The sequence below is a fragment of the Eptesicus fuscus genome, chromosome 10 (assembly GCF_027574615.1).
Source record: "Eptesicus fuscus isolate TK198812 chromosome 10, DD_ASM_mEF_20220401, whole genome shotgun sequence".
NCBI lineage: Eukaryota > Metazoa > Chordata > Mammalia > Chiroptera > Vespertilionidae > Eptesicus > Eptesicus fuscus.
In genome coordinates, this window is record NC_072482.1 from 60,656,304 (window position 1) to 60,680,276 (window position 23,973).

The 23,973-nt window shown below is 44.4% G+C and overlaps 1 protein-coding gene across 1 annotated transcript in view; it reads left to right on the forward strand.

Moving 5' to 3' along the window:
• The window catches only part of CCDC162P (coiled-coil domain containing 162), a 75,012-nt gene that overhangs the window by 20,027 nt on the left and 31,012 nt on the right, over positions 1-23,973 (forward strand). Inside the window, exons 10-14 of the mRNA XM_054722669.1 lie at positions 9,264-9,373; positions 9,749-9,884; positions 10,124-10,327; positions 21,608-21,800; positions 23,558-23,685. Coding sequence (XP_054578644.1) covers positions 9,264-9,373; positions 9,749-9,884; positions 10,124-10,327; positions 21,608-21,800; positions 23,558-23,685 — 771 coding nt within the window. The remainder of the gene's footprint in view (positions 1-9,263; positions 9,374-9,748; positions 9,885-10,123; positions 10,328-21,607; positions 21,801-23,557; positions 23,686-23,973) is intronic.

The following is a 23,973-nucleotide window of genomic DNA, read 5'->3' on the forward strand; positions in this document are numbered from 1 at the left end:
GAGTAATTTTGAGAAAGGGACAATGGCATCACTTCCCTTGAGGTGAATGAGGTACGTAGAATTTTCTGGCGTTAAAAGATATTATGCAGGAGCTTGTGGATGACCTGCTGCCTTGGAGAGCGAGAAGGAGAGGGAGAGGAAGAGGAAGATGTTCGGGTTAGTGAGTTAGAAGGTGAGCATGGTGTGTGAGCAGGTATCAATGTGGGAAAAGTCACCAATGAGAGGAAAGCCTAAGGATGACCATGCAGCTAAGAGGGCCCAGTTGACATAAGAGGACATGAATTTGCAGTGAGCCCACTCTGCATAATAATTCTATTACTTTTGTCCCTGAAGACAACTGTAGAGTGAATAAAAATGATACATAAAGTCGGAAGCACAGAGAAATTTAGTAGAATTCTAGAAAGAGAAGCACTGTCATGGTCCACCATCCCAGGCTGTTTATGAGAGAAAGAGAAACCTGAAATGGGTTTAATGAATTACAGACTGTCTGAAAGCAAACACACACACACACACACACACACACACACACACACACACACCACAACTTCTGTAACTTTTTAATCTGCTTAGACGAGGATCTAGAAAAGCTAATGAAAAATTAGCCACACAGATCAGGACCAGATGCTGCATCACAGCATGGCTCTCCCTGGCCCCTGGATTCCCGGATAGCGCGTGCACCCATCAGTGACGCTTTTCCCTCGGCCAGCACCCTGCCAGAGCTGAGAAAACAGCCAGATTCTCCCTATCCTATTGTCATTTCACCACCAGGTGTATGTCACCATTCAGGAAGACCTTGTACTAACAAGGAGACACTTAAAAACATCTGGCTCTTCTACTTCTTGAACCAAACTGAGGGGGAAGAGGGTTGGGAGTAGGGGATGGGGGTGGGGTGGGGGTAAAGGGCAAAAGCAGACTCAACTCAGCCCAGGTATCTCTGAATAAGACCTCTGCCCCCGGCATCCTGGACAGACTGTTTCTTGATGCCGATGTAATCTTCCTTTATCTGGGAAGCTCTGGTATTCACATCTGAGGGTCTTCGTCACATATCTGTTTTCCTCCTTGGCTGAGAGGATAGGGAGAATTAAACTCCTGGTGGCTAAATGAGGGGGAAGGGAGGTGAATGTGAGGGAGAGGTGGGAGGCAATGGGAGACGGAGTCAGAGAAGGAGAGCTTCATGTTTGAAATCGTGGAGAAGTGCTGAGGTCCAGGCTGTGGTCGGACAGAGTTGTGGCAGTGCCCAGGGGTACTCAGGCGACAAAGGAGGTTACCTCTGTGGGGTCCCTGTGTCAGTGGAAAGCAAAAATGAGAGCAGGAGGTGATGGCTCAGGTAACTATTGAGAGGCAGAAGGCACTAAGTTAGAGCAACAGTGTGAGGAGCCCAGCCACACACCGGCGAGAACTTCTTATTCTCTGCTACTGTTTCCCTCCCTCTGCAGAGAAATGGAAAGCCGGGGTATTAATAAAAGGCAATCTGTGCTTTCATCAAATCTGTTTTGAATTCAGTTGTCCAAATGTTTAAAAAGGAGAAAGAAAGAAAACCACTTCCCCTGGCTATTTACTGACTTGTAAATGTTGCTCTTGGAAGTGACCAAAGGAAAAAAATGTGAGCACTGTGTTTTCAAGTTGGTTCATGGCAACTAGACCCTAAAGAGACTTAGCATACCTATAGGTTCTACAAGTGGGGCAAGAGGGGAGACATACACACACACAAATTACAGTACTTACTAGTGTCGTGCAAGTTTTCCCCCAGTTTCTCATTCATTCATTCAGTGATCATTACATAATGCTAGCTTTGTGCCAGGAATTGTGTTGGGCTCTGGAAATGGAACACGTAATAAATGAGTGAACAAAGAAGAAAATCTACATCTCTAACTTGTGATGCCATGAAGAAATCCACAGGAGTAGAGGGCAATGGGGCGGAGAGGAACAGCCACAGGTAGAGAGATGGGCCAAGATCTTTCAGAGTAAGGGCATCTGAGCTGAAATTTGATGAATGAGAAGGAGTTGGCCATGCAAACGGGCTGCAGAGGGCTTTCCAAGCAGGGAACAGAAAATAGCACAGCGCCCTAGCTGGTTTGGCTCAGTGAATAGAGCATCAGCCTGGGGACTGAAAGGTCCCGTGTTTCATTCTGGTCAAGGGCACATGCCCAGGTTGTGGGCTTGATCCCCTATAGGGGGTGTGCAAGAGGCAGCCAATCAATGATTCTCTCTCATCATTGAGGTTTCTATCTCTCCCTCCCTCTCCCTCTCCCTCTCTGAAATCAATAAAAATATACACTGAGTGGCCAGATTATTATGATCTCTGAACGCATAATAATCTGGCCACTCAGTGTATATCCTATATAATAAAAGGCTAATATGCAAATTGTCACCTCGACCAGGAGTTCAACCAGCAGGCAGGCCGGCCAACTGCCCATGTCCCCTCTCCCTGGCCAGGCTGGCTGGACCCCGCCCATGCACAAATTCATGCACCAGGCCTCTAATACACACACACACACACACACACACACACACACACACACACACACACTGAGTGGCCAGATTATTATGCGTTCAGAGATCATAATAATCTGGCCACTCAGTGTATTTTAAAAAGAAAATAGCACAGGTTTTAAGGAAGGAAATTCTAAGCCAGTAACCAATAGTTTTCCACTTTGCTTCACCATTTTCCTGTGGGTGTTACTTGGTGACCTCCTCAAGTATTTCTTCCACTTTGCTAGAGTCACTCTATAGAGTAGGAGAGCACCAGTGGTCGCATGCTGCACTCTGAATGTTGAATGCTAGTCAGAGGAGATGAGGGTTAAGTAAAACGTGGCAGCTGGGAGGGGTCACAGGAGTGGGGTATGAATTTTAAAGCTCTGTTGCTATTTTGCACGTAGCAGTCAAGTATGAATTTTAGCATCTGTATGCTGGTGAGCATCCTGATTCTGAAGTGACAACCAATCCCTCATGAAAAATAACTTTCTTAAGGGATGTCTGCATGAAGGAAAGCGAACCTCATAGGACTGTCCATTTTGACAGTTCTACGTCCTATTTGGGAGACTGTAAGCACTAATTGTAGTGCAACTTCAGAACAGTTTCTGATCAATTCTCAGTGAATACTGTTCACCAAAACCTTCCTTTAGGGAATGTTTTAAAATAAAAATTAATGTTTTATTTTAGAATAGTTTTAGGTTTGCAGAAAAGTTGCAAAGATAGTACAAAGAGTTCCCAGGTGTTCCTTTACCCCCTTTCTCCTATTATTAACATCTTATATTACTACTAGAGGCCCAGTGCACGAAAATGAGTGCACCCCGGGCGGGGTGGGGGGTGTCCCTCAGCCCAGCCTGCACCCTCTCACAGTCCGGGATCCCTCGGATAGGGTCCCTAGGCCTGGCCTGAGATCAGGGCCTAATGGGAACTTTCCTTCCCCCGGCTGCAGGCAACTGGCCCACCCCCACCGATACCACTGCTTGCCATCTGTGCAGCACTACCCGCCCTCCCCTGCCACCGGTGGCCTCCCTCTGCAGGCGACAGGCTGGGGTGCAATGACTTGGCTGGCCTGGGCCTCCCTCTTTCTTTGCTGTGGGGCGGGGCCAGCCCTGCAAGGGGCCATCTGCCTACCTGATCTCCCCTAACCGCTTGCCTGCCTACCTGATCACCCCTAACTGCTGGTCTGCCTACCTGATCACCCCTAACCGCTGGCCTGCCTACCTGATCTCCCCTAACCGCTGGCCTGCCTACCTGATTACCCCTAACCGCTGGCCTGCCTACCTGATCACCCCTAACCACTGGTCTGCCTACCTGATCACTGCTATCCACTCTGCCTGCCTGCCTGATTGCCCCTAACCGCTTGCTTGGGGGTGGGGCCAGCCTGGCAGGGGGCCATCTGCCTACCTGATCGCCCCTAACTGCTCACCTACCTACCTGATCACCCCTAACCGCTGGCCTACCTACCTGATCACCCCTAACTGCTGGCCTGCCTACCTGATCACCCCTAACTGCTGGTCTGCCTACCTGATCACCCTAACTGCTGGTCTGCCTACTTGATCACCCCTAACGGCTTGCCTACCTACCTGATCACCCCTAACCACTGGCCTGCCTACCTGATCACCCCTAACCACTTGCCTGCCTACCTGATCACCCCTAACCACTTGCCTGCCTACCTGATCCCCCCTAACCGCTGGTCTGCCTATCTGATCAGCCTATCCACTCTGCCTGCCTGCCTGATTGACCTAAACTGCTTGCTTGGGGGCGGGACCAGCCCGGTGAGGGGCCGTGGTGGTCTAGTCTCTGGTTGTTCCAGTCGTGACGCCTCTGGCCTTTTATTTCATAGGATGGTACATTTGTCACACCTATGGAGCCAACATTGGTACATTACTGTTAACTAAACTCGACTTTTATTGGAATTCACTGTTTTCTCCATCAATGTCCTTTTTGTGCTCCTGGATCCTATCCAGGGTACCACACTGCACATAATTGTCACGTCTCCCCAGTCTCCTCAGGTCTGAGCCGGTTCCTCAGTTTTTCCGTGTTTATCATGACCTTCACAGTCTTTAGGAGTACTGGCTAGGCAACCTGTAGAATGTTCCCTAATGTGAGTTTGTCTGATGCTTTTCCTCATGGTTACACTGAGGTTATAGGTTTGGGGGAAGAACACCCCAAGAGGTGGCCCTTCTTGTCACATCACATCAGGGGCAGACGCTATCAACATGACATCACTGGGGATGTTAATCTTGATCACGTGGTTGCCAGTTTTATCCACTGTAGAGTTACTATTTTTCTCTTTAGTAGTTTTTTTTTTACTTTTAAACTACAGAAGTAATAAATAAATGTCAACTAATTTTTCTCCGTATAAAAATTGACATCACTGAAAAGTTAATGCTTTAACTTTAATGGGGACTCAAATATTGGCCCCCATTCCACTTCCTCAGAGGTAAACATTGTTATTGCTCCGAGCCTTTTCAATACATTTACATCCATACATATGTCCCCATAAAAAATAGAGAGAGAGTATGCCCTGGCTGGTGTTGCTCAGTGGTAGAACATCAGCCTGCGCTCTGAAGGATCATGGGTTCGTTTCCCATTCAAGGGCACATACCTGGGTTGCAGGTTCACTCAGGGGAGTGTGTAGGAGGCAACCAGTCGATGTGTCTCTCTCACATCGATGTTTCTCTTTCTCTCTCTCTCCCCCTTTCTCCCTCCCTTCCACTCCCTGAAAATCAATGGGAAAAATATCCTTGGGTAAGGACTAATAAAAAATAAAATAAATAAATATATAGTACAATCCAGTTTTCTATATCAACCATCTGCCATACTCTATGGATATCTTTCTGGAACTTGCTTTTTTCACCCAACAATATGTTTTAGAGACCTGTCTCTCTTGTTCTCTTTAAATGCTGCATTATATTTTGTTGTATTCTACAGGTCACATATTGGCTCCCTATGGATCCTTGTTGCCATTTTCCCCTTTATTAGAAACCCTGCCTACTAAACTTTCTTATACATGCCTCCTGTGCAATGTGTGTTTTATTAGAACAAATATTTAGAAATGGATTTTCTGATTCACAGAATGTGCACTTCAAAATTTTTATAGGTCCTGTCAATGTGGTATACTATGTTCCCCAACCAGCAACTTATGAGAGAACCTGTTTCCCACATCCATTTTAACACAATGTTTATCTAAACATTAATAATGTTTGTAATGTTTTTATCACAGTTTGAACTGGCCATTACTTACCATTTGCATCAAAGACTGGCCACTCTTTTCTTTAATCACACAGTTCTAATTCCAGATTTGTGTAAAAATCTGGGTTTGGATGATGAAGAAAAAACTATCAAATTTACTTATAATTGTTCATTGAAAATAATGTGTAACTAGAATGAGAGAATTCTGGTCCAAATGAACTGCACTTTTTGGATGTTCTTTTTTTGGGGGGAAAAACGTAAGTAAAATAATTTAATTATAGTCCTGACCAGAGGAAATGGCCCAGCTAGCCCTGTGTGAATCCTTCCAAATCTGTAATTCTGTTATATTGGGTTTCTTGTGTCCAAGGTCATTCACCAAGAAAACACATGTTTACTAAAATGTTTATTTAGTGTACAAACATTAAATGCTGCTATTGACCATTGTATTTCTAAAGATATGGTTTAAAATGGTGATTTTCTTTAACTTTATGGAGCAGTGAAGTGGCAGAAGATACTACCCCCTTTGCCTCTTCTTTTGCTTTTTCTCTCTGGCCACACCCAGGAGGGAGGGGGTGACGGCCGTTTCCCCATCTATGCTATGCTCTCCTCTGTCTCCAGAGACAATGTGATGTAATGGGTATATGGTGTGCTCTCACAGAAGCGGTGCTGTCCACAGTAGCTCCCACGTGCAAGAAGTTCAGGGAAACACAAAACTACATTTTCCCAGTTTCCCTCATCAAATTTAATAGAACATTTAAAAACAAACACACATCTTTGAATGACAATAGTGCTATGTATTTATCATAGTAAATTTGTGAAATATAGAAAAGTTTAAGAAAGAAAATAAAAACCACCCATTATTTTACCACCTAAATAAAACAATGGTGTTAACATTTGGTGTATGTCCTTCTAGTCTTTTTATTCTGTGGATATACACAAGTAAGCTGCAGAGACATTGAGGAGAGGAATACATAACAGAATTGCTTTTCCCCTTAGTATTTCTTCCACTCCACTACCACTGCCCATTTCCCAGAAGAAAATGAGATTTGCAATCAGTGGCAATCTCAGAACTGTCAACATATGTGAACTCAACCATGCCGACAAATACCCAGTTATGAGACCGAGCAGATGTCGAAGGATTTACCTACCCAGGGAGACAGGATGCGCACAGGTGGTGCTGACATTCTGGTTTCTGGTCAGCCGTGCTGCCAATCTGCGCTGTGGTCCAGTTCTCTTAGGGGAATGCACTCATGGGCTTTGGCCTTTCCTGAGCAGTTTCCGTCTGTGGGCTGTGGTTGGTTCTGTTTTCCTGGAAGATGCTGGCCTTACTCGCCCTAGCCTGCTGTGCCCCCTTCCTCTCTTCCTGGCAATCTGCTGGCCCAGCAGTACTTTTGTGGTTTGTTCGGTCTTTCCTTCAAGTTCTTTCACTGCAATTTATGTCACTTTCTGTTCTTTCCTATATAATTCTGGGTAATTTTAGGAACAGCTGAAAATGTCACCGTGCCATCAGAGAAAGGCTGCGGCTCTGAGCTGGCCCTCTGGAGCCACACACATTGGGCAATGCCGAACTGCAACACCAGAGTGCCATAGGCTGGGAGGCAAAGGGCTTCCCTAGAGCGCCTCTCACCCCTCACCCCAAATTCTGGGTCAAATAGCAACTGTCAAAGTTCATCTCCCTTCATGGAGTATGTGCTTTCCTACAGATTAAACAAAACAAACACAACGGACATTCTCCTTATTTTGGTATAATGATCCTGTGTTTCTGGATTAAGGAACTGAAGTGTACCACAACCATTTCCAAGGACTTTTCCAGTCCTAGGGTGGTAGGACGTTTACACAGAAATACACTGATGTGTACACTAACCCGGAACAGATAGAACCTTCTACCCACAGGCAGAATGGGAAGCCACTTAATGACACCCGATTAGACAGCTTTCTCTCTCCCCTGCTCTTGCTAATATCCCTGTCCAAAATGTTCTTCCCACTGCCTGTCAAAAAGGCTGGTAGTTTAGCTTTAGTGTATTGGGGATTGTGTTATTTAAGATTAGGTTGGCTGTTGGTCATAGTTAGACACAAAATAACAGAAGATTAAAGGGTATGAAAATTCTTACCCTCCCTCAAGTTAACATCCAGGAGTAGGAAGTACAGAGCTGGTGTGATGACTTTGCTCCGTGGGGTCCTCAGGGACCCATGCTCCTTCTCTCCGAGTTCCAACTAATGTAACTTCCATACCAAAGATCAACCCCTGGTCTGAGATGACGCATCAGCTGTCACGTTCATGTGCTAAGCAGCAGGATGGAGACTAGGGGTGGGGAAGCTGCCACTTCAGGGAAATGCCCAGAAGCTGCCATGTGGCATTTTTATGTTCATTCCATTGGTCAGAACTTAGTCACATAGCTACACCTAGCTGCAAGAGAGGCTTGGAAATTTCATCTTTATCTGGGTGGCCATGTGCCAAGATAGATATTACATTACTGTGGGAAAAGAGGACGATGGATCTTGGGGAACAACCAGTAGTTTCTACCATTGTTGGAATTTTAAGAACCCAAAATTAGAATATAAGTAACCCAAAAGGCTAAGGGAGGGGGCTGGGGGCAGGGGGGGCTTCCAACCTCAGCCATTGCCACTCAGTGTTCTCAAGGGGATCGGTGTCACTATGAAAGATCACGGCTTCTGGGAATGGGGGTTGTGTCCAGAGAGAGGCAGAGAGGGCCACTAATAAAGGGGCTGCTCAGAGGGCCAGGGGCAGGACCATACAACAATATCACCTTCTTCCCAGTTTTCCTAGAGGCCCTGAGTGCATGATCTCATCCTTCTCGACATCAGGAAAGATGAATGTGGAAATAAGTGTATGGGGACTCTTTCCCCCTCCCTGCATGGGAGTCTGTGCTATGAGATTCTTTCCCCTTCCCCACATGGGAGTCTGCACTTGTTCTTCAATACATTTCCACCTTTGCTAGAAAAAAAGAAAAAAAGAAGTAAGTGTACACCATGAATTCTGTGATAGATTCTACAGGGCTGGCTGACTACTGTAGCCCATGGGCAGGAGAGAACCAGCATGTACTGAGCACCTATAAGGTGCCAGGCACTAAGCTTTTATCCATCCAGTCATTTAATTCTCATAGCAACTTATTTTCCATTGTCATGCCATCTTACAAATGCGAAAATAGGATGAAGACTTTCAGTGGTTAAATCATATACTAGCTAAAAAGTAGAAAGAGGAGTTTAATCCACTGATGTCTCTTAGCCTGGAGCAAGACTAGATTAGAGGTTCAAGGTTCCAAACATCTACTAGAGAAGTGTATCAACTCATCATAATCATGAAGGTTTATATGAAAAAGGGGGGTAGGGATGGCTGATATTTAAAAGCTGTGAATAGTTTTGTAAACAAAGACTAAATAATACTAAAATAATGACCCCTAATGTATTTTAGGAGTAGATTTTCATGTCAGGTTGAAATGGATCAAAATGCTTTTCTACTTTTCATCTAAATGTGTCTAGGGTCATCAGACTTAATTTTGTGATGACTTAACTCTGAATTTGTTAATAATATTGCAAGTGTTTTTGTAATCCAACTAATGCTACTTTTTTGACAGAATGAGAACATGAAGAAAGATGACTTTTCGATGGAACAAAAGGAAAATCGCCCAAGCTACCTTCTCCATCCATGTGCTGGGGAGCCCGTCAAGCAGGAAAGAGAGACCGGGTAAAGCTAAACCGTTTCATTGTTGACTCGCGGAGATAGGTTAAACACTGCGGGGAACACTGAGTGACTGACTGATGGAGGTTATATGTTAACTCTAAAATATTTGAAGCTGAAATACAAGACTGTGAAAGCAGGTAAACAGCTAAATTAGTGTTTCACTTTAGGACTGGGTTTTTAACAAGAGGGATTGCTAAAAGAAATGTCTTTTTTATTTATACGTATAGAGTAATTACTTTATCTTCAGTGCAATTTTGAAAGAGTAGCTTTTAGGAATCTCCCTTAAGTTAAATAAAGTGACTTCAATTTGGTGTATATGAATTTTCCAGACCACTTTGAGATGAAAGGCATTTATTCTATATTTCTTGCCTGCCACAGGTACAGCTATGCCAGGGCCCTGCACCTGCTGGGCCTGGATGATGGGACGGGGCCTAGTGATGAGGATCCTGTCCTAAGGAGAGGGGCCTACCTGTCCTTTCTGTACCTGCGCCACCTGCGAATCAGGGAGCTGCAGGTCCGTGGGCGCTGGTTTCAGGCGTCTGAAATGCTTGGTTGTCTGGAAGTAGGGCTTTCCTTCTGTTCCAGTAGCAACACATTTTTACACTTTGTTCTGATTTGTTCATGAAATTGGGCCTTTCCGGGGGTGGTATGTTCCTTTTTCAGCAGTGGGGCCAACCTCCAGGGCCCCATTCAAAGTTTTGCTCTAGGCATGGCCAGCAAAGGGCCAAGTCCTGAGGCTGTTCTTTGTTTCAGCGCATCTGCTTAGGAATCCTGAACTACTTCAGATCTGTTGAACGAACGCTGACGATCAACACTTCAGGCCTTACCTTGGTTGCAGGGAACCTGGTCCCCACCATAGAAGAGAGTTCCTGGGTAAATATGGCAAAAGGAGGCTCGGGCACCTTGCAAGGCCTGGGAGCTCGCCACTACGTCCACGGGACACCTGCCGAGCACAAGGTAAGGTGTTCTGCTACCATGTTTTCTTTCTCAATTATCCTGTCTCCCCAGCCACCTCCTTCCAGGCACCTGCAATCAGTTAACTTGATGGAGTAACAGGTGGGGGTGTCTTACAGAAAGGACCTTTTAAAAATGTGGTGAAAAGGGAAATGGCTTTTTAACCACAATAGAATGCTGGGTCCACTTGAGAGCAGGACACAGGCAGAGAGCACTCTTAAAGCGGCCCGGGCGGCACCATGGGAAGGAAGACCTTTCAGCTGCTGGTTCGTGGACTCTATGGTAAACAGAGCACGAGGGGCCCTTTCTGTTACCCTTGCCCCGAAAGCCACATGTCCTTACAGCGTCTTGTAAGGCCCTCCCTGGCATTGCTAGGGGTACCTTTTTGCCTATTGTCTATTTTCCAAGCCCTACATGAAAAAAAAATAGATTAAAAACCAAGGTAGAAAAATGTTTGAAAGAGCTGAACAATAAAGAATCTCTTATCCCTCCAAAAACCTGTTTGCCTCTTGGTGCTTTCACTCTCTCCTGAGTGTATTTTATGTTGTCTACAAAGTTCATATTAAACCCCTTCCTTTGGGAGCAAAGTTGAAAATGTCTGTGTGTTCTTGGACTATTGTAGATACTCTTGCATTACTTTCATCTCAATCTCTAAAAAGTGTATTCTTGAAGGTAGGATTAGGTATGAATTTTATCTTCTTAAAGGTACTAGGTTGACAAATGTGGAAAATTAAATCTAGCTACCAAACCAAGTCATGTTCTAAGCTTGTATGAACCCTGACTTATACTTGACATGTCTGTAAGGGTGTGAAATCTTACGATCCCCTGTCATTAATATACAGAGTCTATGGTAGCACTTCCAAAATAAATATAACACAAGCCACACATATAATTTAAAATTTGCTAGTAGAACCATTAAAAAGTATAAATAGGCATGAAATTAATTTTATTTTTTAACATGAAATTAATTTTAATAATATAATCTACTTAACCCACTGTATCAAAAATAGTATCACCTTAACATATAATCAATATAAAGAAGTTACTGATAAGATATACATTTTTTGTACTAAGTCTTCAAAATCTGGTGTGTACCTTATATGTACAGCACACCTCAACTCAGACAAGCCACATTTGAATTGCTCAATAGCCACAAGTGGTTAGAGGCTATTGCACTGAACAGTTCAGCTCTAGATATTGAAAAACATTTTCTTAAAAAAAAAAAGAAAAGAAAGAAAAACATTTTTTTATTTTTTTCATCCAGTCACCTAGAGTCCAACCTTTACTCAGTATCTAGGAGACTTCTCTTTTTGGTCTCCTTTGCTAACAAACACGCCCCTCCCAGCCCTCTCACTATACACAGGCTTCACTTCATAGAAATGAAGGAGAAGAGGGGAGACAAATCCTATCCTGCCCCGTTGACTGTAGGAGGAGCTTCTCAAGGGTAATGCAATATTTCTTTCCTGTGCTGTCATAAATGTTAGATACAACCGCATTCAAAGAAGCTGCCAGCAGCTACCACTTTAGCACGGGAATCTCAAGGAAGTAACCTTTACAGAGTCTTGAATAGGGTCATGTGGTTTGGTTGTACTCCATATGTGTGGCCTTGTCAGTTTTTAAACTAGAATATCCAGATCTAACTACGTGATTCTTCCCCATGTAGGGGATAGGAGGCATAGATGCTAATTTGTTGTGTTGGTCTCACCAGGCCCAGGGCCGAGGCTACTTGGGAGCAAAATCACTGGGCTCACCAGTCCGGGGAGCTGACATTCACTCATTCACTCATTTATTCATTCCACAAAGGTTCTGACCAATTAAAATGCTAGGCATAGCGGATACAGCAGCAAACAAAACTAGCACAAACACCGGCCATTAAGGGACTCCTGAGTGGAAAGAGACAGACATTAAATAAATAACACATGCACAGGGTCAGATGGCTTGGCACCAAAGCTTCCTACACATCCTGGCCTCTTACCGTTGGGTGAGACCTAGTGGTGAGCTTTGGCCGGGGGGCTGTGAGCAGTAATGACATGTGTCATTTCCAGTCCAGAGCATTTAGGAACTGGTCTATGACCCTCCAGCTCTATTCCCCTGCTGCAGCCAATGGAAGGCATGTGTCAGACTACAAAATAGAAACATCCTGGATCCCTGGGTCACTGCTGGAATATACCTGTCTAAAAGCAACTACTCCTGCAGTGGGATTTGCATGAGTGAGAAATTAAATTTAATTGTAGGCCATTGAGCATTGAGTTCAACCGGGAGTTTGACCAGGGGGCGGGGCCAGCTGGCCAACCATCCGAGGCCCTATTTCCCACCCCACCCCCCCCCGCCGGCCCCACACCCGATCGCCCCCCCCTATTGGGGGCGGGGCCAGCCCTCCAACTGCCCACGTCCCCTCCCCCCACCCTGCCAGATGGGCCCCAATAGGGGCCAGCTGGCTGGACCCCACCCATGCACGAATTCATGCACCAGGCCTCTAGTGTATAATGAAACTAATTTACCACAGGCTAATTGACAAAAACAAGAGTTAAATTAAGCACCTCATCAATGTTATAACAAAACAACGTCACTTGAAGACCTGCTATATATATATTTCACATACTAGGTATCTGATCAATGTTTGTTGGACATTAACAGACTGGTTGTGAGCTCACAAAAAGACAATATACATAAAAGTGTCTTGTCAAGTATATCAGGCTGTTCAAATGAAAAACAATTAGTTATGATAATATTATACTCTGTAAGTAATAAAAGATTTTTTAAGTATTTGAGATTATAGCCAATGGATTGAGTCATTCACCTAACAATTTTTTATGAAATTCTTAGATTATTATTAGCTGAAATTAATGCAAAGATGATTTAGAAAAAGGTGAGGTAGTCATAGAAATAGTGTCTACATTATCAGAACCTAAAATTCATATTAACAAGTGATGACAGCAACCAACAGAGTGAAAAGAATGAAGAATGAATGATGGGCCACCGATTTTCCTATAGTTACTGTACTCGAATAGTTATCTTGGCATCAGTTATTTTGCAGACTTAAAACCATATGAATCATTCCAAAGACCAGATTACTTCTTGCCCAAACAGGTAATTATTGTCTTCCCCTTCCTGCCACTCCTCTAAGCATAATATTGAAGAATCAATTTTCTTGACCACTAAAACTTTATAAGAAGGGTCCTTCCCATGGCCAAGTAAGAAATTAAAATCAAAAGGAAATACGATAACAACTGAGTCATAACCCTGTACGAAATAATTGGGCCATCTGGTCTTCAAGGTGTCTCTCCCCTGGACATAAGCATACATTTAAGAGACAGGAATTGCAGGAGGGAAGGAGAAGGAACATGCATGTCCATAAAAGGCTTGAGCAATGAGATGGGGTGAAGAGAGTGGAAAAGGAGACCATTTCAATAGATGATGGCATTATAGTCAGTGTTTTAACACGTTTTGCTTTCCATCAGCTTCAGTACTTAATACAGTAGGCATTTCTTTACATCTTATAAAATTTCCCTGTACAAGAACTTGGGAAAGGCCTTTTCCTGTAAAGTGGATCAAAGGAGAGCTCATTTTGCATAACAGATGATAGGTGCTAAATGCCAACAGAAGCCAACCTGCTAGTTTATAAATATAAACAAGCTGTTTAATTTTTGTATGGGGCATGTCATTTCTCAGCATCTTTTCTGTTTTCATTGGTGCCTATCATTCTATAAAAAACAACTTTGACTTTTGGAACTCCTAGCCAAAGTAAGTTCCTAATTTTAAGAAAGTTTCATATCTAAAGACTAGCCAAAAGCAAAGGAAACAAAAATAACAACCTACTAGAGGAATGCTTACCTATGAAATATCCTTTTAATGGAACTCGAACCACAGCTATTATTTAGAAATGCTCATCCTTTTACTTATTAGAAAATTTCTAAGTTTTTGCTTGAATAATTAAGAACCTAAGGCAACTCATTAAAGAGTAGTCTTCAGGGAAATGAAGTATGTCATCATCTGGTGTACTTATAACAGCATATTAAATCTAATTAAAGTAGCACCCCTTGCCCACCTTTCTGATATTGACGATTAACTATCCAAGCTGATAATATTTTGCCCTGTATATGAAGGTTGCAGAGAAGTTCCTGTAGTTACACAATAGGCAATGCCACATACACAAACCAATTGACAGGTCAATTGAGAGATAGGATATGACTGCTTATTAAAATTTGTAAATCAATGGATTATACCCAACAATCGATTACTTAACTTAGCAAACTTTTTATGTTATAAGAATGAATAGATGGGGGGTAAAATATTGGGAACCATTGGTTCCATAGCTTAAATGACTCATAAATAACAACTTAGAAAATCAGAATATATTAGCAAGTGTTGGAGAGGTTGTGGAGAAATTGGAACCCTTGTGTACTATTGGTGGGAATGTAAAATGGTGCAGCCATTTATGTAAAAGAATATGGTGATTCCTCAAAAATGTAAAAATAGAATTACCATATGATCCAGAAATTCCACTTCTGAGTATATATCCAAAATAATTGAAAGCATGATCTCAAAGAAGTATTTGTACCTCTACGTTTATAGAGCATTATTCACAATAGCCAAAAGGTGGAAGCAACCCAAGTGTCCACTGAGGGATGAGCAAATATGATATATATACACACAATGGAATGTCATTCAACCTTAAAAAGAAAGGAAAATCTAACACATGCTACAACATGGACAAACCTTGGGAACATTATGCTAAGTGAAATAAGCCAGTCACAAGTGACAAATACGATATGATTCCACTTACAGGTGGTGTCCAGCTGAGACAATAAGTAGCATGGTGGTCTCAGGAGTTGAGGAAGGCCAATGGGGACTTTTTATTTAATGGGACAGAGTTTCAGTTCTGCAAGATAAAAAGAGTTCTGGCAATGAATGGTGGTGATAGGTGCACAACAATGTGAATGTACTTAACACCACCCTAACTGTACACCTAAAAGTGGCTCAAATGGTAAATATGTTATGTGTATTTTATCATTTAGAAAATATATATATATGTATATATATATGTTTATTTTTTTAAACTATGCCAAATGTTTTTAACCTTTTTTTTTTTTTATTGCTCCCCCAAAAGAACTCTTTTTAGATACTTTTCCCCTGACGGTCCTTTTCCAAAGAAATATTGATACCAGAGATATGCCATATATCTGCACATTATGTATGCCTATGTTTTATGCATTAAAAGAGTAAGATTTTTTTGCCTCCCAAGAACTACTTTCCGCCCTCATTGAGAATGCATGCATTAGGATGTAATGACATGAGATGAGAATCTATAAGGACAAAACACACTATTTCTGACTGGTATATGTGAGAATAAACAAGTCATCTTTTCTGTTAAAGAACAGTTTAGACAGCCGCCATTTTGAACTGCGTGACTTGGCAGCCGCCATTTTGGCCACATGACTTGCAGCTCCCCTGGGGGCCACCATCTTGAAATGACAAAGGCCAACCCCTCCCTTTGAATTAGCCAATCGCGAAAGACTGTGCGCCTGAGCTCCAATCAAGAGTGAGGGACAGGTCACATGCATCAAGATTAAAAGGCGAGCAGACCACCTGCTCAGTGTGCACATGCTTCTAGACCATGTGCTGTGCACCCTCCTGCAGGAGGAAAGATACTTGCCTTGTTGCTTGGCTCCTGAATATGTTTTGTGTTCTACCAGGACCCCTGAATTTGGGGGCTCGCTTTATTTCTTACGGTATATATTAGAAGTACAAGTTGGGATCATGAGGTGATAGACTAAAAGAAATCTATATGCAAAAAATATAAAAAAACCATTCATCTATTCATCCATTCTCTCATTTACATACTAGAGGCCCGATGCATGAAATTCATGCAAGTGTCTTGGCCCCAGCCCCTGCCCATCACCACTGTGGCCAGGGGCCTCTGCCGCCTCTGCCTCAGCCCCCGCCCGCTGAGGCTTTGTCTGGAAGAAAGGACATCCGGAAGGATGTCCAGTCTAATTAGCATATTACGCTTTTATTATATAGACTAGAGGCCCGGTGCACGAAATTCGTGCACTGGGGGAGGGTGTCCCTCAGCCCAACCTGCACAGTCTCCAATCTGGGACCCCTCGGGGGATGTCTGACTGCCTCTTTAGGCCCGACAGGGATCGGGCCTAAAGAGGCAGTCAGACATCCCTTTCACAATCCGGGACTGCTGGCTCCCAACTGCTCGCCTGCCTGCCTGATTGCCCCTAACCACTTCTGCCTGCCAGCCTGATCACCCCCTAACCCAGTGATGGGCAACCTTTAGAGCTTAGTGTGTCAAACTTCGCCAAAAAACTGAGCATAACTCGGGTAGCGTGTCACTTTGAGGAAAAAACTAACTCCAAGACTCTAGTCGCAAATGTTTCATCCTCAGGAGCAGCAAATGTTTCATCCTCGACATGCTGCCGCATGTCATCAGAAATGGCTACGTGTGTCAGTGCTGACACGCGTGTCATAGGTTCGCCATCACTGCCCTAACCACTCCCCTGCCAGCCTGATCGACGCCTAACTGCTCCCCTGCCAGCCAGATCATCTCCAACTGTTTTCCCCTGACAGCCCGGTCACCCCCAAATGCCCTCCCCTGCATATTCTCTCTTTATTAGATAGGGTTTTTTCTTTAACATATTGGACTGCTCTAACTGGTTTGGCTCAGTGGATGGAGTGTCGGCCTGCAGACTCAGGGTCCCGGGTTTGATTCTGGTCAAGGGCATGTACCTTGGTTGGGGGCACATACTGCAGGAGGCAGCTGATAGATGTTTCTCTCTCATAGATGTTTCTAGTCTCTATCCTTTTCCCTTCCTCTCTGTAAAAAATCAATAAAACTTATTTTAAAAAAACATATTGGACAGTGTACCTGCTGTGGTCTTGACAAAACAGTAAAAATGTAAACCCAGACTAAAAGAATCATAAAATAAACTCCTTCAACAGGAATTTCATGAGACTTGGAAAGGTGATATCCTGTGGTTGTTTCTTCCTTTTTTTCTTCTCTTTCTTTTTCTTGATGTTTCATCTTTTGTCCTTTCTTACTTTTCTCCTTCTATTCCTTTTCTATCCTCTCTTTCTCTAAACTTTTCCTTTGGAAGAATCATCAGTACTTGACTCGCTCCCTGGGGGGCGCGGGTGCCTCCCAGCCAGATACCTAGGGCTGCCTCTGGGAGGGGTTGGCGGGGTGGGGTTGAGGGCGCCTCCCATCCAGACACCCCGGGCTGCCTCTGGGAGGGATTGGCAGTGTGGGGTCCTGGGCGCCTCCTATCCAGACACCCTGTGCTGCCTCTGGGAGGAGATGGCAGTGTGGGATCATGGGCGCCTCCCATCCAGACACCCCGGGTTGCCTCCAGGAGGGGATGGCAGTGTGGGGTCCTGAGCGCCTCCTATCCAGACACCCCGTGCTGCCTCTGGGAGGGGATGGCAGCGTGGGGTCCTGGGCGCCTCCTATCAGGACACCCCAGGCTGCCTATGGGAGGCTTTGGAGGCGTGGGGTCGGGACGCCTCCTATCCGGACACCCCGGGCGGCCTCCCGGAGGGGTTAGCGGCTTGGGGGCGCGGACGCCTCCCAGCCGGACACCCCGGGCGGCCTCCGGGCGGCGATGGCGGCGTGGGGGCGCGGATGCCTCCCAGCCGGACACCCCGGGCGGCCTCCCGGAGGGGTTAGCGGCTTGGGGCGCGGACGCCTCCCATCCGGACACCCCGGGCAGCCTCCGGGCGGCGATGGCGGCTTGGGGGCGCGGACGCCTCCCATCCGGACACCCCGGGCGGCCTCCGGGCGGCGATGGCGGCCTCCGGGCGGCGATGGCGGCTTGGGGGCGCGGACGCCTCCCAGCCGGACACCCCGGGCGGTCTCCGGGTGGCGATGGCGGCGTGGGGGCGCGGACGCCTCCCATCCGGACACCCCGGGCGGTCTCCGGGCGGTGATGGCGGCGTGGGGGCGCAGACGCCTCCCAGCCGGACACCCCGGGCGGCCTCCGGGCGGCGATGGCGGCTTGGGGGCGCGGACGTCTCCCAGTCGGACACCCTGAGCTGCTCGGCTCTCAGCGGCAGTCCTCCCTGGAACTGGGGAACTCCGGCGGGATGAGCGTACTGGTCGCCGCCATCTTGTGGCTATGGGGGCCGCCATTTTTGTCGCGGAGGTACGGTTAATTTGCATACTACTCTATTATTTATTATATAGATTTTCTAAGTAGCCATTATGTGTTAGGCCCTAAGGATACAATAATAAACAAAATTAGACATGTTCCTTAACCTCATAGTACTTATAATTCAGTGGGTGAGACAAATATTAGTCAACAGTCACACAAATAAATGTGAAACAGCAACCTCAGTAAATGCCTCAAAAGAGTGATGACTTGGTGCTGAGGAAGCCAGGAGGAGGTCCCTGTGAAAGTGATGATGAGCTGAGGTTGGAAGATGAAGGCTTTAACCAGGAAAAAGGGGAGAGAGACCTTTCCATGGATAGGGATAGACTGTGCAAAGGACCTGTGGCCAAAGGGAGGGAGCATGGCACCCAACAGAACCCAAAAGAAGACACGAGTGGCTGGGACACCGTGATCCACGTGGAAAATAAAGCAAAATGAAACTAGCACAAGGTTCCTCAACCTCGTCACTATTGACATTTTGGGCTTGATAACTCTTTGTTATGGGAGCTTGTCCTAAATATTCTATGATATTTAGCGGCATTCCTGGCCTCCAACCCCTAGATATCAGTAGCACTTCCCTTCAAGTGTGACAGCCAAAAATGTCTCCAGGCATGGTCAAATGTCCTCTGGGGAACAAAATCACATTTGGCTGAGAACCACTGGAGAGAAATAGACTATGTAAGCCCTGTTCAGGCATCTTGCTTTATTCTGTGAGCAATGGGATACCTTTTAAGGATATTAAAAGCAAGGAGAAGGGACAGTTAAAACTGCATTTCTCAAAGATCCTCTGCCAGCAGTGAGTAAAATGGAGGGGAGGGAAAGCCAGAGGAATGTGGATAGAACAGTTAGAGGCTAAACCAGTTTAGACACTCCTAGACTAATCCTAGTGAAAGATAATAACAGCTTGGACAGGGTGGTGGGTGGTGGGATTGAGAGAAGTAGATGGATTTGAGAGATAGGAAGTAAAATCAACAGAACTTGGCACTAAAGTGGACATGCAGGGTGAGGCAGAAAGACACATCAGGAATGATTCATGCTAGAGGAAGTGGATGGGTGGTGCTACTTACGAAAATGGGGACGCTTGAGATGGCCTAGGTTTGTCGGGGAAGATCACACAATTTGATCATGTTAAATTTGAGGGGCCTTTGAGATGCCCAGGAACAGATGCCGAAAAAGTAATTGGGTATGTGGGTCTGGAGCTCTAGAAAGTCTGGATTGGAAATATAAATTGAGGAGCAAATGGTCTAAGCAAGGTTATCTCAGCTGTCAAAGTATAATGTCTCTTGAGGAAGGAATATGGGAGGAAAAGATGAGGTCCTAGGACTAGGGCTTGAATATGGCCACTATTTAATGACATGATAGAGAAAAATACACCTCAAGCACCAGAGAAGGATGGCTGGAAAGTTGGCGAGATCAAGGAAAATGTGAAGTCCTGGGGGGCCAGGAAGAGCGTGAGTCAAGGAGCAGGAAGTGTTAAATTGTGTCAGATGCTCCTGAGAGATTGTGTAAGTTAAAAAGAAAGCCTGCTGGATGTGCAGAAAAGGTCATTGTGGTAAAAAGGGTTTGGGTGGCTTGATGGAGATAGGCCCCAGATGGGAATGGGTGAGGAGTAGGAGGTAAGGGAATGGAGACAATGAGTACAGATAACATCTTAGGAGGTTGGACCATGAGGAGGAAAGTCATAAGGTGGAACCTGGGGAAGGGTTTGAGGGTTTAAAATGAGAGGGACATGAGCACGTTTGAGTGTCAATTGGAAAATATCTGGTTGAGTGGAGTTGGATATCCAAGAAGGAGAAGGGATGCACCTCTGAAGCATGGGAGAGGTAGGAAGGAAAAGGCCTTGGAGAAGGGGAGGAGAATCGTCCACTACAGTGCAGGAAGAAGCAGGAGAGGAGGGTGTGAATGTACTGTGTGTGTGTGTGTGTGTGTGTGTGTGTGTGTGTGTGTGTGTGTGTAGAGGTGGAGGGAGATTTAGGGAGGCTGGGCATGGGGGAGAGGAGTGAATTCAGAGGCTTGAGAGGAATGGAGAAGTTTAACGTTATGAGGATTATCATTAGAATGAATCTCAGAAAGCAACAGGTTCTCAGTCATCTAAGAAAAATAAAATTATGATGGGAATACTCAAATTACTTATAATGTTAGTTTCCTAAGGCCACCATAACAATGCACCACAAAGTGGGTGGCTCACAACACCTGGGAGAGACATTTACTCCCTCACAGTTCTAGAGGTGACAAACCTCAAGACACCAGGGTCAGCCTCTGAGGAGGCCCAGGAGAAGTTCCTTCCTTGACTCTTCTGGCTCCTGGGAGTTGCCAGCAATCCTTGGGGTCCCTTGGCATTCCATGGCCTGTAGATGCATCACTAAAACCTCAGCCTCTGTCTTCATGTGGCCTTCTCCCCTATGCAGCTGTCTCCAAAGTTTTGTCCTTGTATAAGGACACCAGTCATTGGATGAGGGCGCATCCTAATCCAGTATGACCTCATCTTAACTTGTGTACATCTGCAAGGACTCCACTTCTAAATAAGGTGACATTCACATGTTTCAGATAGACATGCATTTTGGGGGGACACTATTCCATCCAGTATATTACTAAGGCATGAGATTATATTAATGCATGAGATTATATTAATGCATTTTAGAAGTATTTAGAAGATTAAAATAAAGATATCTTTAGCAACTAACTTTTATAGATCTCAGTGCCTCCTAGGCACAGTGTCACATACTCCTGACAACAACTGTTGTAGTGTCTCTACTGATCCCATGTTACAGATGAGGAAACAGAGGCTAAGGGTAGATGAATGACTTAATCAAGGTGAGATCCTGGCATTGTGGACTCGGGCATTGTGACTTCAGAGACCACCTTTAAAGCTCGGTTGGCTCTGTTGCCTTTTTCCAGGTAATCCTAAATTAATCAGAACACTTCCTCAGCTATTTATCTACCTCAGAAACTACCCTTTTCCGCCAACATACTTTGCTAATATCTTTTTCTCTACATACAGCTCTTTATTCTTCAGCGTGTCTACAGCTCTGTGCATGGGAGAAGAAGTCTATTGTTTGCCATTCGGGCTGGAAAAATACAGCTCTCCCTTTTCTGCTAACTTCCAGGCTTGGCTTTGTTTCCGCAGGTCCATGGCACCCAATTCATGGAGTTCTCAGAAGTGGAGAACCAGGATGACTACTATAGCACCGAAGCTGGCTACGTCCACACCCAGGACCAGCAAGGGGTGCATGTCATGTATGACGAGGCCTTGAGTGACCTGAAGGAACTAGAAACAGAACTGCTGCTGGTGGCCAGCCATTACATTGAGAAAGAAAAAGGTCAGAAATCAGATTTGAAAAAATCAACTAACCAACCAACCAAATAAAAAACACTAAGGGCTTAATTTAACAACCCCATCTCAAAATATAAATGCAATAATTCAATAAGCACATACACCTTCCCAACACACACCCGCATTAGAAAAGGTAGGGCTCTGTGTCAGCCTAAGTGCCCCTTTTGTTGGAGACTGACTACTCTCTCGGGGCTTGGTTATAATTCTTAATGTTGTTTAGACTCGTTGCCCTGTGACATTTCTGCATCACCCAACAGGTGCAGAAAATGTCATGCAGGGCCCTGAGGGAAGCAAAGGAAGCCATGAAATCAATTTTTTTTTCTCAATAACAACAACAACAAAAATGTGTTTGACCTTGGGAAACTGCAGTTAGAAGCAGGGACATCCCCGGGTTCATAACAGAAAACCACTAGATGCGAGAAGCTCTGGCTCAGAAAATGCCAGACCAGCCCCAGAGGGAGAAACCATTACTCGGGTAATCAAATAACCCTTAGTCTGTATTCGCTCTTCCTTCTGGCACTACTCAAATGTATCCAATTTTAGAATAGGCACAGTAAGAATATTTCTTTTAAAATAATATGACAGCATTAGCATTACATTTGAAAAGAACTTAGGAGTTTCTAGATGTATTGCAATACCTAAAGGAAAGATAGCAAGGGTTTATGCTATTTTGTAATATTAAAGACCATTCATATTCACATTGTTATAAAATCCTGCTTGAGGACTGTTTGACAATTAACCTTTCAGATCCTAGGCAGAATTAATTCACTATTGGCTTGAACTCTCTGTCCTATCTTTGCCACAGATCATCCGGGATCTGACTCGGGAAGCAGCAATGACATCCAACATTCCAGGGCATTCGATTTCAGCTCTTAGCCTTTATCTTGACTGGTTATCCTACATTTGAATGCATCATTTTTGTCGATAATAGTTTATAACACTATGCAACTATTTCCAGCTGCTAAGAATTTAATTGGATTGGAACACGTAGTAGTCATTTAGCCCCATGAGAATCTTTTAGCTGGTATACAGTCATTCATGGTGATGATTTCCATGATTTTCCAACTGCTGCTAGGAAAGTCTTTCTCTTGTGTTCAGTAGCCATCATATACTTGATAATTATTGAATTCAAACTTTAGCCCCTGAAAAGCTCTTACTTTTAAATATTTCATTCTGAAATCGATCACTTAAAAATTTAAAGCAATAATAATGCTGATAATGAAAACTAACATTAATATATTGGACAAATATTTCCGCTGAATAATGACAATGATTACATTTATTTATGTATGTTAGTGATTAACGTAATTAAAGAATATCTTAGAAACCTCTCTGAAAATTTTGACTTGGCTAACATCAACTGAAATAGTAGGTGGAACTGGGTTTGTTTTTAAACCACCAGGAACCTGGTTTTAGAAAAGAAAAAAAATTATGTTTTGCCTTTAAATTACAGGTTTGAGAATATTTTAGTAAAGATTTTATGTTAATTGAATTTGGTTATATTTCCAAAATTAGTCTCTAAAACTGAAATTGTAAAGTAGAAACAAGAATCCCTGTTGACTAAGTTAACAAGTATGAACTTTGGGCTTTGTCTTTGCTGATGGCTCTTTAATGATTTAGAAACCAGTTGCCATTCAGTTTTCTTTCCTAAAATGGAGCTGGTAATCTGAGGGCACATTTCTAACAGGAACAGCTTCATGGAGAGAGGTCTGGCTCTGGTCATTGTCATCACTTCTCTTCCAGGTCACAAAGAGGACAGCAAGTCAAATACTGGCCAGGTCTGGGGATGGGCCCATGCCGGAGTGGACAGATTTGCTGTGCTGTGTGACCTGTGGACTTGGCAGGCAGCCCTTCTAGAAAACAAGCGCCAGGTATTCTTCCCTAGAAGACAAACTTTGGTTAAATAAAAATTCTTCTAAAAATATATATATTTTCATTGATTTTTTTACAGAGAGGAAGGGAGATGGATAGAGAATTAGAAACATCGATGAGAGAGAAACATCGATCAGCTGCCTCCTGCACACCCCCTAATGGGGATGTGCCCTCAACCAAAGTACATGCCCTTGACTGGAATCAAACCTGGGACCCTTGAGTCTGTAGGCCGATGCTCTATCCACTGAGCCAAACCGGTTAAGGCAAATAAAAATTCTTATAAAAAC